Source organism: Musa acuminata, chromosome BXJ1-4, assembly GCF_036884655.1.
Source record: "Musa acuminata AAA Group cultivar baxijiao chromosome BXJ1-4, Cavendish_Baxijiao_AAA, whole genome shotgun sequence".
NCBI classification, from domain to species: Eukaryota; Viridiplantae; Streptophyta; class Magnoliopsida; order Zingiberales; family Musaceae; genus Musa; species Musa acuminata.
In genome coordinates this window covers 23,787,501-23,802,450 of record NC_088330.1, presented here as the reverse complement: position 1 = coordinate 23,802,450, position 14,950 = coordinate 23,787,501, and the positions used below count along the sequence as shown (strand labels likewise).

The following is a 14,950-nucleotide window of genomic DNA, read 5'->3' as shown; positions in this document are numbered from 1 at the left end:
ATATACATATATATATATATACATATATATATATATACATATATATATATATATATATGTATGTATATATATATATGTATGTATATATATATATATATATATATATATATACATATATATATATATATATATATATATATATATATACATATATATATATATATATATATATATATATATATATACATACATATATATATATATATATATGTATGTATATATATATATATATATGTATATATGTATGTATATATATATATATACATATATATATATATATATATATATATATATATATGTATGTATATATATATGTATATATATATATGTATATATAAATGTATGTATATATATATACATACATATATATATATACATACATATATAAATACATATATATATATATACATATATATATATATATACATACATATATATCTATATATATATATATATATATATATATATATATATATATATACATACATATATATATATATATACATACATATATATATATATATACATACATATATATATATATATATACATACATATATATATATATATATATATATATATATATATATATATATATATATATAATTATTGTGGTGGTCAGCATCTCGATATACAGTAGGATGCTAAGGTGATCAGGTGGCACAGAGAGCATGTCGTCCTCCCTTCGTCTCTTTTCTAAGGTGGCAAAATCGACACAGAATGGTAAGAAGATATAGATTGGTTGATGGTGGTTGTTTCAGGTATCCGGATGATGCTGTGCTACCACACACATGTGCATCAACTCTAAGTGAGAGAAACTAGCTAGGGTAGGGGAGAAGAAGGAGAAGAAGACATCGCTCTTCTTTATCTCCTCCTTATCCATGTCATAGAATGGTTTGACATATCTGAGTGCTGTGACTATGATCATGTATTCACAGCCGACATCCAAAAAGATCAAGCAGAAGATTTCTGGATGCCATCCTAAGCACATCAGGAGTGGACAATGGAGGAAAAAGTAGCTGCATGCATGCAGCAAATTAATGCTGGGGGGCTGGAGAAAAGCCCTAAACATAAAGTGTCTCTTTCGGAGCTCAAGGCATTTCTTGTGAACTCCCGTTAGTAAAGGCAAATAAGAAGAAACTTGAAACTCCCAACTCCAAAAATATTTATGATTCATAGAGAGAGAGAGAGAGAGAGAGAGAGAGAGAGAGAGAGAGAGATAAAAAAGAAGAAGAAGAAGAAGAGAATATTGACTTTGATTCATGGTGTATTTATTATTCAGCAAGAGATTCCATGCATACACTGCCAAACATATTTGGTTGGATGAGCTCAAAACTCTTTAGGATACTGTATAAACTGCTGTGAATTCCTGATGATATCCTTAGAGAATCTATATACATGGATTATAAGATAAGATCCTTAAGAGAATAAGGAATATTCTCTTATATATTGTGTCTTCGTAGATGCGAATGAAGAGTGTCGTCTTATATATTGTGTCTGATGAATTCTCCACCATGGATGCATGAGACTGCACTTTGAGTGGAACTTGACATACTCTTCACACCACATTACAATAGCTACAAATGCTAGTGTTTTCATATGCCACTTGCAACATCAATGGGATAAGTTTGCCTTGCAAGTATCAAGTCATGACATGTGCCTTCTTTCCCACTGCGAAGAGCTTATCTTGCCTACCATCAACCATTGCCGATGATAGATAGCAGTGGGACCAAAAGGAATCGGAAGAAATAAGCAATGGACACGGCAACTGCATGAATGATTGCATGGATGCTTATCTTGATTCGGCACAGATGCACTCGGAGCATTTGTGGCCGCCTATGTTCGATCGCATACAACATTCTGATACTTAGCAAGTTTTCATGTGCCATATCAATTTACTTTTATGTTCTCCACACACATGTTCATGATATCATCCAACATACGGTCAACAGGTATTGCCCGTTCATGATTCTCAAATATTCTTAAAATTAAAGAAATAAAACAAAACAAAAAATACGATCATAACATTATATGTTTCAACCTTCATCTCATGATGATATATGTTCATCTTCATCCCTCAAATACATGAAGTTATATAACCATTACAATGATTTCTAAAAAACTTATGATATATCTTCAAATATGCTTGCTTAGGTCCGTCTATCATAAAATTATTATTATTATAATAATATAATAAATTATATTTGATCGTAAAAACTATTTGAATCTCATCTTCACTGATTATCCTTATATAAAAATAAATAAATTATATTTAATTTTTTTTAAAAAAGAATTAAACTTATTGATATGCTTAGTCGAATTTGATGTTCGGTCTGATTAAGATAACTAAGATTTTTTTTTGTGATAAAAATTCTGAAATAATCTCAGAAGAAGAATAAAGAATAAAGAATAAAGAATAAAGAATAAAGAATAAAAAAGAATTTACAATTAGTCAGGAAAACAAAAAAAATTGGAAATTGGGGGAAACGATTTATAGGGGATCGGTTAGTTAGGCATCCACGTGACAGCAGCCGTGAAGGCTTAGACATGGTTGGGGGGAGAAACTAATGGCAACAGATCGCACGGGGAATCGGGCAATCTCGAGGGGCGGGAGCGGCCCCGTTTTAGACATCTGTGTTGGCGTCGCCAAGGCCCCCCACCTTCCGCCACGTGCCCTCCTCCCTCTAACCTCCATCTCTCCTTTTCCCCCGCTCTGCCCATCTTTATAGCCCTCTCTCTCTCTCTCTCTCTCCGTTTCCCTCTTCCCAGTCTAACAGCCTAACCAAAAGGGAAGGTAGAGAGGCTTCTTCGACTTTTGCTGTCCTTGTAATCGAAGATCTCGACCTTTTAAGCATCCCAATCCCTTTCTCGTGTCAAAGATCAGAGCTTCGCTCACTGTCTTCGAACACTTGATTGATTGGGAAACAGCTTCTGCATCTCTCATTCTTCAGGTGAAGATGAGGTCTCCTCGCTTAGGTTTTGAATGAGTTAAACTGCAATTGCTTTTCGAGATTTTGGATTTTTCTTTGATGCTTGATGAGGAAAGGTTCGGTTGGGTGTTCGAGTTAGCGGATTGGAGGGGCAGCAGCGTCGATGGCAGGAAACGAATGGATCAATGGGTACCTGGAGGCGATACTGGACAGCGGCGGGGCTGTCGCGGATGACCAGAAGGTGTCGTCGCCGGTGAGCGTGAGGGACGGCGGCGACCATTTCAATCCGACCAAATACTTCGTGGAGGAGGTCGTCACCGGCGTCGACGAGACCGACCTCCACCGGACGTGGATCAAGGTGGTGGCGACGCGAAACTCCCGGGAGAGGAGCACCAGGCTCGAGAACATGTGCTGGCGCATCTGGCACCTCACTCGGAAGAAGAAGCAGGTGGGCATCTTTTTCGTTATTTGCTCCTCTGTGTTTCGCCGTTTTGGCAGCTCTGTTTTGGTGTTTCTTTTTCTTTTTCTTCTCTTCCTTTGATGATTGGTTTTGCGTGGAACGGATTATTCTTTCTGCTGGATATCTGCCTTCGGTTTTCGCTGATGCTAAAACGAAAAATATGTTTTGATTGAATCGAAGAACCGATTGCTATATATACACATATATAGTTAGTAGGAAAGTAGGAAATAACACAAGAATTGTTTTTGGGAAAAAGGTCTAAGTATTGTCTTCAGCTTCTTTGATAAGTTGGCACACTCAACTGTTTCTTGTTCTTCAAATTGGCAATCACAAACAACGGGAAGCCTTTTTCTGGAGCAACTTCAGGGATAAAATTTTCGGAACTTTTTTTATAAAATTTTTGTCCCATGATTTACTCTCTAAGTTCAAGATGATCGTGTCGAATCGGTTATAAGAGGCAGAAAGAACGCTGTCCACTAAGTATTGTTTGCTAAACAGTCACCTATCTTTCTATCTGCATAAACTGTCACAGGATTTGTTGACATGTGAATTTTTGAGCTGATAATTTGTTCGTAGACTTTATTTTCTTGATGTACCCATTCTTATATGATTCTGAATTTCTTCATTTTTTTGATAATTTTGTTCTTCTGAAGCTTTCTTTTTGGAGAAATTGCATCTAATGACGGACTACGGATTAATCTGTTGACGAAGCTCTATGTCTCATTCACTACCTCTCTGAGAAGCTTTTAACTTGAGAAATATCAATTGCCATGTCTGAAACCCGACCTGTGCTTTGCTAGTCAGAGCCACGGCTCCTGAGTTCAGATGAGCTATGTACTTGTTGTAGGATGTTTAAATGTGTGTCTTCTGAATTGATCATGGCTCATTTATCTCAAACTAAGATTTTGAAATGTCATATTGGGGACCTTGTTCCATTGTTCCTTCTGTATGGTAGATATTCTTAGACGTTATGCAAGATTCGGTTTAAATATTTATGTTAAACAATAGTTATTCTCATTATCATGTGATGTCTTATGCATGCTTACGTTTTAGCCACTAACCTGATTGAAATAGTGCATCTGGAAGGATGCTAAGCAACAACGAGCATTTGAAAAAAATGATTTTGCTTTGTTAGAACTAATGTTTGGTTGGAATATGACGTGTTCACTGGGTAATGTATGTAGTTCAGTCCCAATTGATGTGTTAAATATTAAGCATATTTAATGAGAGAGAGAGAGAGAGAGAGAGAGAGAGAGACTTTTAAGCATCAAAATTGCAAAGTTGCACTAGTCTTTCTTTCCCTTCTCAAGCAAGAGAAGCAGAATCTTTCAGTTTTTCATATCATGTAAACATTTCCTGAAATTTTGGGAATTGATCTGCAGTTGGAGTGGGAGAATGTTCAAAGAACAGCCAACCGGCGATGGGAGCGGGAGCAAGGACGAAGAGATGCCACTGAGGACATGTCAGAAGAACTATCAGAAGGCGAAAAGGGTGACACAGTGGGTGAATTGACGCAAGGTGAAACACCTAGGAAAAAGTTACAGAGGAACTTCTCTGATATCCAGTCCTGGTCTGATGATGAGAAAGAGAGAAAGCTCTATATTGTGCTCATCAGGTACATTTAACACAGTTGATGTGTTGGTTTAGCATATTCTTGATAATGTTCCTGAAAATGTTTCACGATGGATTCCAACAAATGAAAATTGTTTGATGTTAGTTTGGTATCTTGAGCCATTGTTTCCAGCAAATTAGTCTTTGGTCACCCTCAAAGGACATTTAATGGAGTCATTCTGCCTCGAAATTTTTTTCAAAAACCTGGAATTTACATTGTTTATCTGCATAAATGGTTTTCAAGCCCATCTAATTTGTTTGTACTAATTTACATATTTTACAATCCTATTTCCTGTAGTTTTTTCTAACAAAATCTGAAGCAAAATGATTTGAAGGCCTTGGTGAATGTTTTCTTATATGAACCATTTCATAACAATGTTAGTGTTACTGCAATAAGGTATCAGAAGCAAATTCAGATCTCAGAATGTTAGACAAATTCCATATTTGGATGTTCATATGGATAAGTAATTCCAAATTGCAGAAACAGGTATTCCTTTTAGCAGCAATAAATTTGATATTATAAAATTCAGCCGTAGGTTCAATTGAAATTATCTTTAAATGTCAGTTCTTTAAAAGGCTATTTCTGCCTGCTTAAGGCTGTTGAAAATTGAGGCGTGTATATTGTAGACTCACTTTTCCTAGAATTGTATGTCAATACTTAGGTATGAACTTCTATTCGATAAACAAATGCTGTCCTATTCTTAACAATTTTATTTGTGACATAATAAATTAGTTATCTTCATTGTTTCTTCTTCAGTTTGCATGGCTTGGTTCGTGGAGAAAACATGGAACTAGGAAGGGACTCAGACACAGGTGGTCAGGTAGAAGGCATGCCATTTCCTTTTATTCCTCTTTTTTTTCTGACGGAAGACTGTCATCTCGCTTGGCAATTACATAGTTCTATTTGGGAATCTACAATTATCAGTCTGCATAAAACTTACAGGTGAAGTACGTGGTGGAGCTTGCTCGAGCACTCTCTATGATGCCAGGGGTCTATAGGGTTGACCTTTTCACTCGTCAGATAACATCCCCTGAAGTGGACTGGAGCTATGGGGAGCCAACAGAGATGCTAACCTCAGGCTCCTACGATGCAGAGGGGAATGATGTTGGGGAGAGTACCGGAGCTTATGTCATTCGTGTACCTTGTGGTCCGAGGGATACATATCTGCGCAAAGAACTGCTTTGGCCCTACCTACAAGAGTTTGTAGATGGAGCTTTAGCTCACATTCTCAATATGTCTAAGGTGTTGGGGGAACAGATTGGTGGGGGACATCCTGTTTGGCCGTATGTGATTCATGGCCATTATGCTGATGCTGGAGATGTCGCTGCTCTTCTTTCGGGTGCCTTGAATGTTCCCATGGTTCTTACGGGCCATTCACTGGGGAGGAACAAACTAGAACAACTTCTTAAGCAAGGTCGACAATCTAAGCAGGATATCGATGCGACATACAAGATAATGAGGCGCATAGAAGCTGAGGAGCTCTCCTTGGATGCAGCTGAGCTTGTTATAACAAGCACAAGGCAAGAGATTGATGAGCAGTGGGGACTCTATGATGGCTTTGATGTCAAACTCGAGAGAGTGCTGAGAGCTCGCGCTCGACGGGGGGTCAACTGCCACGGCCGCTACATGCCAAGGATGGTGGTAAGCATGCACACTGGTGTAAACTAAAAGTTTCAATTCCAATTTATTTACATGAGTTAACAAGTGATATTCACATCGTAAATGCATATCGAACCAGTTTATTTAGTGCAAATTGTAAGTTCTTGAAATTGTATTGTTACATTACCAAGTTATCAAGATTCAGTTTAGTGTCATTTACTCTTCTTTGTATGTCCATATCAATTAATAAGGAATGCGCCTGCACAAAAGAGAATTTACATTCTGATGACCTGTATTCTATTTGGTGATAGGAGGGTTATCCAATTCCAAACTATTTAACATCCACCGGGACAAACTATACAGCTCATTTTTCAGGTTTATATATGTATGTTATATATCATTGTGGCTGAGATGCGGTCTTTCTTAGATTAAATATGGTTGTTACTCATTTGCTCATATAAACTTATATCATCATCATTTGCATTCTTCAAGAGTTGATATTTCCAAGAATCAAACAGAGTCTCTCATCACAAAATGATTTAAGCAGTATCTGTATCTTTATAAAATCCATTAATTTGATAATATGGTTTGCATTTATATATTCCCTCTCCTCACTTTTGGAGCAGCAATCCTATAACAGGTTGTGAATTATGTTACACCTCATAATATTACAAAATTATACATGCTGTTGGAGTACAGCAGCTGAAGAACAGTTTATGAATTATGTTATAGCTTATATATTTCAAAACCATGCAGGTCATCCCTCCTGGGATGGATTTCAGTAGTGTATCAATTCAAGAAGACACAGCTGATGCTGATGGAGATTTAAAAGATCTTATTGGTGCAGATGGGGCTTCACCTAGGGCAGTTCCACCGATATGGTCTGAGGCAAGCACTCTTTCACTCTACAAATCTGTGTCACTTTTGGAGGACACTGAGTAATCCATTTATAGCATAAAGGGACCATTCCTGCAGGTTATGCGTTTCTTCACAAATCCTCACAAACCTATGATTTTGGCTCTATCAAGACCTGACCCTAAGAAGAACATCACTACCCTTGTGAAAGCCTTTGGAGAATGCCGTCCGTTGAGAGAGCTTGCAAATCTTGTGAGGACTATTTCTTAACCATTACTCCTGAAATCTTATTCTTTTTTGGTGCCATGACTGTTTTAATTCAAAGATCATTGTTTTCAGCTTATCTTATATCATGAATGTTGTAGGAATTAGAAAATGAAAGCTTTTTCTTGAGGAAGACAAAAGAAATTGAGGTTTTATATAGCTATTCAACTCCATGGCTGAATCTTTATCTCTATTCATGTGGATGCATTAACTGACATATCTTTCAGACACATCCAGAAAGCAATTTTCTCGATTGCTAGTTTCTTCCAAAGAAAACTTTCTCTAACAAACCTTAATTTCTATGCAACCAAAAGTCCATATCTGTAGCAGATGATTTTGCTGGAAAGAGTTCCAATAATATTAGGCACATGATTTGAGTTTGCTTTTGCCTACACAGACATTAATCATGGGGAACAGAGACGACATAGACGAGATGTCTACCGGCAATGCTAGTGTGCTCACAACAGTGTTAAAACTAATTGACAAGTATGATCTGTATGGACTTGTGGCTTACCCAAAGCATCACAAGCAGTCTGATGTTCCAGATATCTACAGGCTTGGTGCGAAAACAAAGGTTGTTTATGGATTATATGGATTTCAATATATGTTACTAGATTTGGTGACGTTGCTTATAGAATTTAAATTTGTTTTTTCGCCGTCAGGGAGTGTTCATAAATCCAGCTCTTGTCGAGCCATTCGGTCTTACCTTAATTGAGGTGTGTGAGTTTTATATGCTTAAAGCATTAGATGTGCATTCGATTTATTTATTTTTATGAAAATCTTGTAGGCAGCTGCTCATGGACTGCCGATGGTGGCCACAAAAAATGGAGGTCCTGTCGATATTCATAGGGTAAATACAGCTCCTTCCAATCTTTTACTTAATGTTCACAAGCAACATAATGCATCTCAAATAATTGGCACAATTTCTTATTTTTTAGTGTATAGTTTGAGACAGTAGATGCTGTTGACAAGCAACATAGTATATTTTGAGTAATCGTCGTAAAATATTTATGATGCATCAGGCATTGAATAATGGGTTGCTTGTGGATCCACATGATCAGCAAGCCATTGCTGATGCGCTGCTAAAACTAGTTGCAGAGAAGAACCTGTGGCATGACTGCAGGAAAAATGGGTGGCGGAACATTCATCTCTTTTCGTGGCCCGAGCACTGCAGGACATACCTTTCTAGAGTAGCGGCATGCAGGATGAGACATCCACAATGGAAGACCGACACTCCAACAGACGAGGCGCTCGTGGAAGAGGAGTCATTTGGAGACTCCATATGGGATGTACACGAGTCATCTCTTAGGCTTTCCATGGATGGCGAGAGAAGCTCCCTCGGTGGTTCCCTCGAGTATGACCCGGCCGAGGTTGGGAAAGTTGCAGGAGAAGGTGACCCGGAGATGCAAGATCAAGTGAAGAGAATTTTGAACAAGATAAATCGACAGGCACCGAAACCACAGGGTGGTATCAGTAACAGCAACAACCAAAATGAGGTCTCAGGACCTACCATTAACAAGTATCCTCTTCTCCGAAGGCGTAGGCGACTGTTTGTGATAGCTGCTGATTGTTACGATAGCAACGGAGGTCCTGACAGGAAAATGTTGCAGCTGATACAGGAAGTCTTCAAGGCTATCAGATCAGATTCTCAGATGTCCAAGATTTCTGGTTTTGCTCTCTCAACTGCTATGTCCATCTCGCAGGTTCTAAGCCTATTAAAGTCGGGGAAGATCCCAGCCACAGATTTTGATGCTCTGATCTGTAGCAGCGGCAGCGAAGTGTATTATCCCGGCACAGCTCAGTGCATGGATGCAGAAGGAAAGCTATGTGCAGATCCTGATTACGCCACGCACATCGAATACCGCTGGGGATATGATGGTGTGAAGCGGACTTTAGTGAAGTTAATGACCTCTCAAAATGCTCAAGATAACAAGAAGTCCACTAGCATCATAGAGGAAGACGTCCAATCCAGCAATCCTCATTGTGTCTCTTTCGTGGTCAAGGATTCGGCCGAGGTATGACCATAACATATTTGTAGAGAGTTTACACCTAACGATGGCATTGTGTTGGTGGATGGTGCCTGACGTCGGAGTCTCTCACTTCTCTAGGCAAGGCCGGTCGATGATCTTCGTCAGAAGCTTAGAATGCGTGGACTTCGATGCCATCTTATGTACTGCAGAAGCTCCACAAGGTTGCAGGTTGTCCCTCTGCTAGCATCCCGATCTCAAGCACTGAGGTATTATCGATCTCATTATAGCTCGAACCGGTGACTGTTGATAATGTAATTCTTCTGACAAAAATTCCTTAAGGTACTTATTTGTCCGCTGGGGTCTAAATGTGGGGAACATGTACGTGATCGTCGGAGAAAGAGGTGATACAGATTATGAGGAGCTCGTATCGGGATACCACAAGACGGTGATCATGAAAGGGATGGTGGAGAAAGGCTCGGAAGAGCTACTGAGAACCGCAGGGAGCTACCACAAGGAAGACACGGTTCCAGGGCATAGCCCCCTTGTGGTCTTCGCCAACAAAGGCATCGTGGCGGAGGAGATCATGAGGGCACTGAAAGAAGCATCAAAAGCTGCATCTGGAATGTGATCAGTGATCGAGTATTATTTCCTCGGAGGTTTTTATCATCATCATCTTCTTTCGTGCTTTCTGTTTCCTTTTTTTTTTAATGCCTCGTAATCGGATGCTTTGGGGGCATTACAGACTACGATCATCATCAACTCCTGATGAGAGATGTTATATGATCAACTCCTTTATAGCTGAACTTAGATGTCGGATTGATCTTAGAATGTTGCAACTGTTGGATATTGACAGGTCTAACTTGGATCTTAGCTAATATTAGATCCAATTGGCGCAAAGCCCATCGATTGACAGGTCTAACTTGAGGTGATCGAAGAAGCTTCGACAACCACAAGAACAACAAAACCATGAGCATCATCATCTGAGACTTGGAAGTACTAATGCAAAACAGAAGCTAAGTTTTCCGCAACGAAACGATCAAAAGAGTTCACATGTTCCACAACCTAGAAGCATAAAATAACTGATCGAGGAATAAGAGTAACTAGCAGACTAACACTACTCGGTTTGCATGCTATAAATAAAAGGTCGTTTGCCAAGCATCATTTCTTGATAATATATGAGGAAGTTTCCTCAATAGTCATTCCGTCCTGCAGATCCACCACCGTAGCCACCGCTGCCGCCAAAACCGCCGCTGCCACCAAAACCACCGCCAAACCCACCTCGAGGCCCACCGCTAGGTCGATCATTAGCATAGCTTACCCGAATGTTCCGCCCATTTAATTCCTGATGATTAAAAGCAAAATTTCAAACATTGTTATTCAGTCTGAAAGTGTCAATTCTTATGGCTAACATACCTGACCATCCATGCCAGACAAAGCTTCGCTAGCTGATGCATCACTATCAAAGTTTACAAACCCAAATCCCCTCGATCTTCCAGTGTCTCTATCGGTAATAACTCTTGCTGCATCAATAATAAGTTCCTTATCACATCTGTTAGTAAATTTTATGATGATGTTTTACACGAGATCGTTGCATTATTAAATAGTTCCAACAATAACATCAAAAATACTTTTGCTATGGAGAACCATTTTGTAGTTTATAAGGACTATTATTACATTAGTTTACCACAAAATACTCATTCACCGAGTCCGCTCTATACTAACCTTCAACCACATTCCCAAAGCTGTTAAATGCCTCCTTAAGGGATTGGTCATCAGTACCAAAGGAGAGACCTGTAAGCAACAGAGAAATGTCAAGGAAAAGATTAAAAGGATCGGATGTACATCAAAATCGTGCACCAAAATGCATCATGTACGAATCCTGTATGACAGAACATGAAGAAACCCTACCTCCTACAAAAAGTTTTGTTGATGACATATAGCGTGCAGAGTTAAGAAGATGCATAGCCTCATTTGGTCCACCAGCTATTCCATTTCTCATAAGTCCTTGCCTAATTAAGCCACCAAGTTTGCTGCAAAATGCCATCTTCTCCCTGTTTGTGGGCTTGTATGTTGTATCTACAGCAGCAGATGAATCAGCAAGTCTCGAGAATGGTGATGACACCATAAATATCCATAGCATCGCAGCCACAGGCAGTATCATAAATATAATAATAACAAATATTGTGTAAGACAATGCCAAAAACCAGAAAATTGTTATCAAGATTACAGAGGGCCGCAGGATGGACTTCTTCTAGTTCCTAAATTTGATGTCATCAATCAACTAAACAGGTAATTTCATCAATGTCTAACTTGCTCCAACTAGTCAACTCCATTCCTAGTTTCAGTACCTTTCTTTGGCTCGCCACTCACCTCATGCTTCTCTTCTACTCCTGACCAGCTCTCTTTGTTGGTACCTTCTCAAGCAAATCAACTAGCTGCTTCACTTTGCTTACCCTTCCATGTAGACTTTCTTGACTAGTCGTCAAGCAGTTACTGCTTTCAAACCAAAACCATGGAAATCATTACTTTAAGTCACCTAGACCTGCCTTAAGTCCAAGACTCAAAATTCTTACCACAAAAGAAATGGGTGGCTACCTAACTATACAAGTAATAAATCCAGAGTAAAATGTCTGTGATTTGAAGTCGTTATGGCACAAAACAAGCTATAGAATCGCCTTCTCGAGACTGGATTTGCAGACAACCACATCATACATGTTCCATTCAGTCTTTAAGTTCTCCATGCGACTACACGGGAGCAAAACTATACAAACGTACTTCAGGTTATAGCTATATATTCTTTTATTCTTCATCTATTATTCCAAAAACACAACGCCAAGCCCCAATATGAGTAACATCAGCAACTGCTCTCCACAATCTAAAAAGAACAGTGAGATCGCATCAAGATCCTGTCTTTCTACCAAGAGCTACGCATCAGAGACGATACCAAAAGGGGGTAAAAACAAAGAAGCTAGAACAATACTAAATAGAATCAAGCAAAAGGTACCATCTTTGGCAACACCCAAAAAATCTCATAAGAAAAAATAACAAATGTCAAGAAGAACCAGCGAGAATAAACATCTTATGAAGTCGACGAGCTCAGCACCGAGGCGTGGCTAAAACGATGAAACAACAAGACAATCTATCAGGCCATAAGGGCTCCACTCTCACATCGTCAACGGCGATCCCAACAGACGGACAAGATCAGGCGAAGGTAAATGCCTCCACAAGTAGCAAATAGATCAAAACGAAACCATACCTCGAGAAATCGCAGGGAGACGGGACGACGGCTGCGGGAGGCGGGGAGGTGTGCGGGCTGGGGCGGGGTTTAAGTAGAAGAAGGGGGTGGGCGTCGGCTAGGGTTTAAGCCCTGTGTCCACGTCGGCACGGAAATATCTGAGAGCCGCCTCCATACCTTTCCTATGCGGAAACCCTGCCAAAGATCACCATACATGGTAACCTCTCACGTGCGTGCGCACATGCGGCAGCATGACATAATTGACCACCTTTGTATGATGAATGGTGTTATGTTTAGTTTGTATGCCGAATTGCCATTGGAAGTGATACAATTGGATATTAATTTCCATAAAATAGGATTGAAATTTCACTGAGAACAACAGTTGAATATTAGCACAGTCATATAATTTTACTGAATATTTATTTGGCTTTGGAAATGCACTACTCTGAATTTTTTTTTTTTTTGACATTATGAAGATTCTCTAAAAACTTATTTCTGTTATTTTTTTATGCGAAAAAACTTTTGGATCCAAATTTTTTTGAATTAAGATTTGTTTCTATAAATACTCGAGTTTGAACTTAATTATTCTATATATTTATTTTTCTCATATAATGAAAATTTATCAATACGTCAACTTTTTGATATGTTATTTATTTGTTTATCTTTGAATTTCTCTTCTCTATTTTTGATATATTGTTTATTTATTTATTTTATCTCTGGCATATTATTTATTTTTTTATTTGTAAATTTCTCTTTTAATTTTAATTTCTCCTCTCTTTTTAGTATATTATATATTTATTTATCTCTAAATCTCTCCCCAATAGTAACATATTAAGTCTGCAGACATCACAAAGACTAAAATATGGATGCAGTCACCGGACTCCCACATACATCTCACATTTCCATGATCCAGACTTTAGAGACAGTAAAATATTTTTTGGCTAATAGTTTCTGAGTGTGCATATCAACATCCAAATATGTAGTCAGTCACTGCACTCCCATATACATCTCACATTTCCAGTGATCCAGACTTATAGAGACAGTAAAATATTTTTGGCTAATAGTTTCTGAGTGTGCATACCAACATGCATGCAGCAATGCACATAAACCAGTAAATTGACAGTACACACATCAAACTACTCATTCAAGAGATCATCAACGACCAACAAAAGAAGCTAATAGTGAGAATCCTTTTCTCGTAATCACCTGAACACCAAGTAGAGAAATCACATAGTACATTAACCTCGTTCCATAAAGATTTCGCAAATTGCTACAGCAATAACCGGGTTCTACTCCGAAGCTGCTTCATCTATATCCAAATATAGGAAGTGCAGTCTCCACCAGGATACCTCATCTCATGTGCCAGTGCAGGTCCTTCAGGCTCTGTCCCAAAGTCAACAAAGAAGTTTGGATTCATGGTCAATCCACCTTGCTCGGTGTTCACGTCAATCTGCAGCATGTGAGATCCCTTCTTCATGAAATCTGGGCCATAAAATTGTTGATCCCACACACTAAAGAGTGAGTTTGTCACGTACAGCCGCTTCCCATCCAAGCTCAGTTGAATCATCTGCGGTACTCCTCTAAGTCGATTTCCCTGATAAAAAGAGTAGTTGTCATTGTGACAAGCTCTAACCTTTACAGTCCTATTCGGCGAGAATATGGTTCTCGAGGTGAAACTATACTTCTTCCATATTAAATCGTACATTAGATGCAATTCCCACCAAAGAAAACTTACAACACAAAAAAGTTGTCGCTTCTATTTTTAACACCTTGTCACGCTTCTTTTAGTCTTTGAATTAACAGAAGCATCTACCAAGATAAGAATTGGTTCCAATTTTCCCATGTTACCAGTTCATTTTAAAATGCCCACTCGTAGGCAACAAAGGAATCTCGAAAACCTCTATAAGCATGTAGTTCATGCCTATTTCTAATCTAAGAAAAGAAGACTCAAAACTAGTAATTCAAAATGAACACATGCTGCTTGCAGAATAATGGTAGAAATGTTAAATATGAAACTAGAATGTA

The 14,950-nt window shown here is 38.5% G+C and overlaps 4 protein-coding genes across 15 annotated transcripts in view; 1 reads left to right on the top strand and 3 right to left on the bottom strand.

Moving 5' to 3' along the window:
- Positions 1-2,685: 2,685 nt before the first annotated feature.
- Positions 2,686-10,493, top strand: SPS (sucrose-phosphate synthase). 3 transcript variants are annotated; one of them, XM_065170289.1, is made up of 13 exons: positions 2,686-2,951; positions 3,070-3,378; positions 4,773-5,005; positions 5,759-5,822; positions 5,945-6,643; positions 7,358-7,489; positions 7,562-7,708; positions 8,118-8,294; positions 8,383-8,436; positions 8,508-8,570; positions 8,743-9,735; positions 9,829-9,956; positions 10,030-10,493. In XM_065170289.1, exons 2-13 carry the CDS (start codon positions 3,094-3,096, stop codon positions 10,316-10,318), a joined length of 3,264 nt encoding a protein of 1,087 aa, XP_065026361.1. In that variant the 5' UTR covers positions 2,686-2,951; positions 3,070-3,093; the 3' UTR covers positions 10,319-10,493. The 3 variants fall into 3 exon arrangements, with proteins under 3 accessions (XP_065026361.1, XP_065026355.1, XP_009396792.2); XM_065170283.1 differs by having other exon boundaries at positions 3,047-3,378; XM_009398517.3 differs by having other exon boundaries at positions 2,692-2,951; positions 3,047-3,378; positions 7,577-7,708.
- A 191-nt stretch (positions 10,494-10,684) lies between these two features.
- Positions 10,685-13,091, bottom strand: LOC135650739 (glycine-rich RNA-binding protein 4, mitochondrial-like). Its single transcript, XM_065170306.1, has 5 exons — positions 12,947-13,091; positions 11,599-11,766; positions 11,413-11,481; positions 11,104-11,210; positions 10,685-11,032 (listed from the first exon to the last, which is right to left on the bottom strand). The coding sequence occupies exons 2-5, from the start codon at positions 11,732-11,734 to the stop codon at positions 10,880-10,882; spliced, it is 465 nt and encodes a 154-aa protein (XP_065026378.1). The 5' UTR covers positions 11,735-11,766; positions 12,947-13,091; the 3' UTR covers positions 10,685-10,879.
- An 848-nt stretch (positions 13,092-13,939) lies between these two features.
- Positions 13,940-14,950, bottom strand: part of LOC135650675 (selenium-binding protein 1-like) — a 10,985-nt gene continuing 9,974 nt past the window's right edge. For all 10 annotated transcript variants that reach the window (XM_065170197.1, XM_065170201.1, XM_065170241.1 and 7 more), the window contains one exon: positions 13,940-14,519. The gene's annotated coding sequence lies outside the window, so the exon portion shown is untranslated. The remainder of the gene's footprint in view (positions 14,520-14,950) is intronic.
- Positions 14,235-14,950, bottom strand: part of LOC135672108 (selenium-binding protein 1-like) — a 965-nt gene continuing 249 nt past the window's right edge. Inside the window, exon 2 of the mRNA XM_065180560.1 lies at positions 14,235-14,519. Coding sequence (XP_065036632.1) covers positions 14,235-14,519 — 285 coding nt within the window. The remainder of the gene's footprint in view (positions 14,520-14,950) is intronic.

Bases quoted from the DNA above. Each gene is read 5' to 3' on its own strand.
- SPS (XM_065170289.1), top strand. From the start codon at position 3,094: ATGGCAGGAAACGAATGGATCAATGGGTACCTGGAGGCGATACTGGAC. The intron at 6,644-7,357 runs GTAAGCATGCAC...AAAACCATGCAG, and splicing joins GCTACATGCCAAGGATGGTG to GTCATCCCTCCTGGGATGGA. The intron at 8,437-8,507 runs GTGTGTGAGTTT...AAAATCTTGTAG, and splicing joins TCGGTCTTACCTTAATTGAG to GCAGCTGCTCATGGACTGCC.
- LOC135650739 (XM_065170306.1), bottom strand. From the start codon at position 11,734: ATGGCATTTTGCAGCAAACTTGGTGGCTTAATTAGGCAAGGACTTATG. The intron at 11,211-11,412 runs GTTAGTATAGAG...TTATTGATGCAG, and splicing joins CTTTGGGAATGTGGTTGAAG to CAAGAGTTATTACCGATAGA. The intron at 11,033-11,103 runs GTATGTTAGCCA...TTTAATCATCAG, and splicing joins TGTCTGGCATGGATGGTCAG to GAATTAAATGGGCGGAACAT.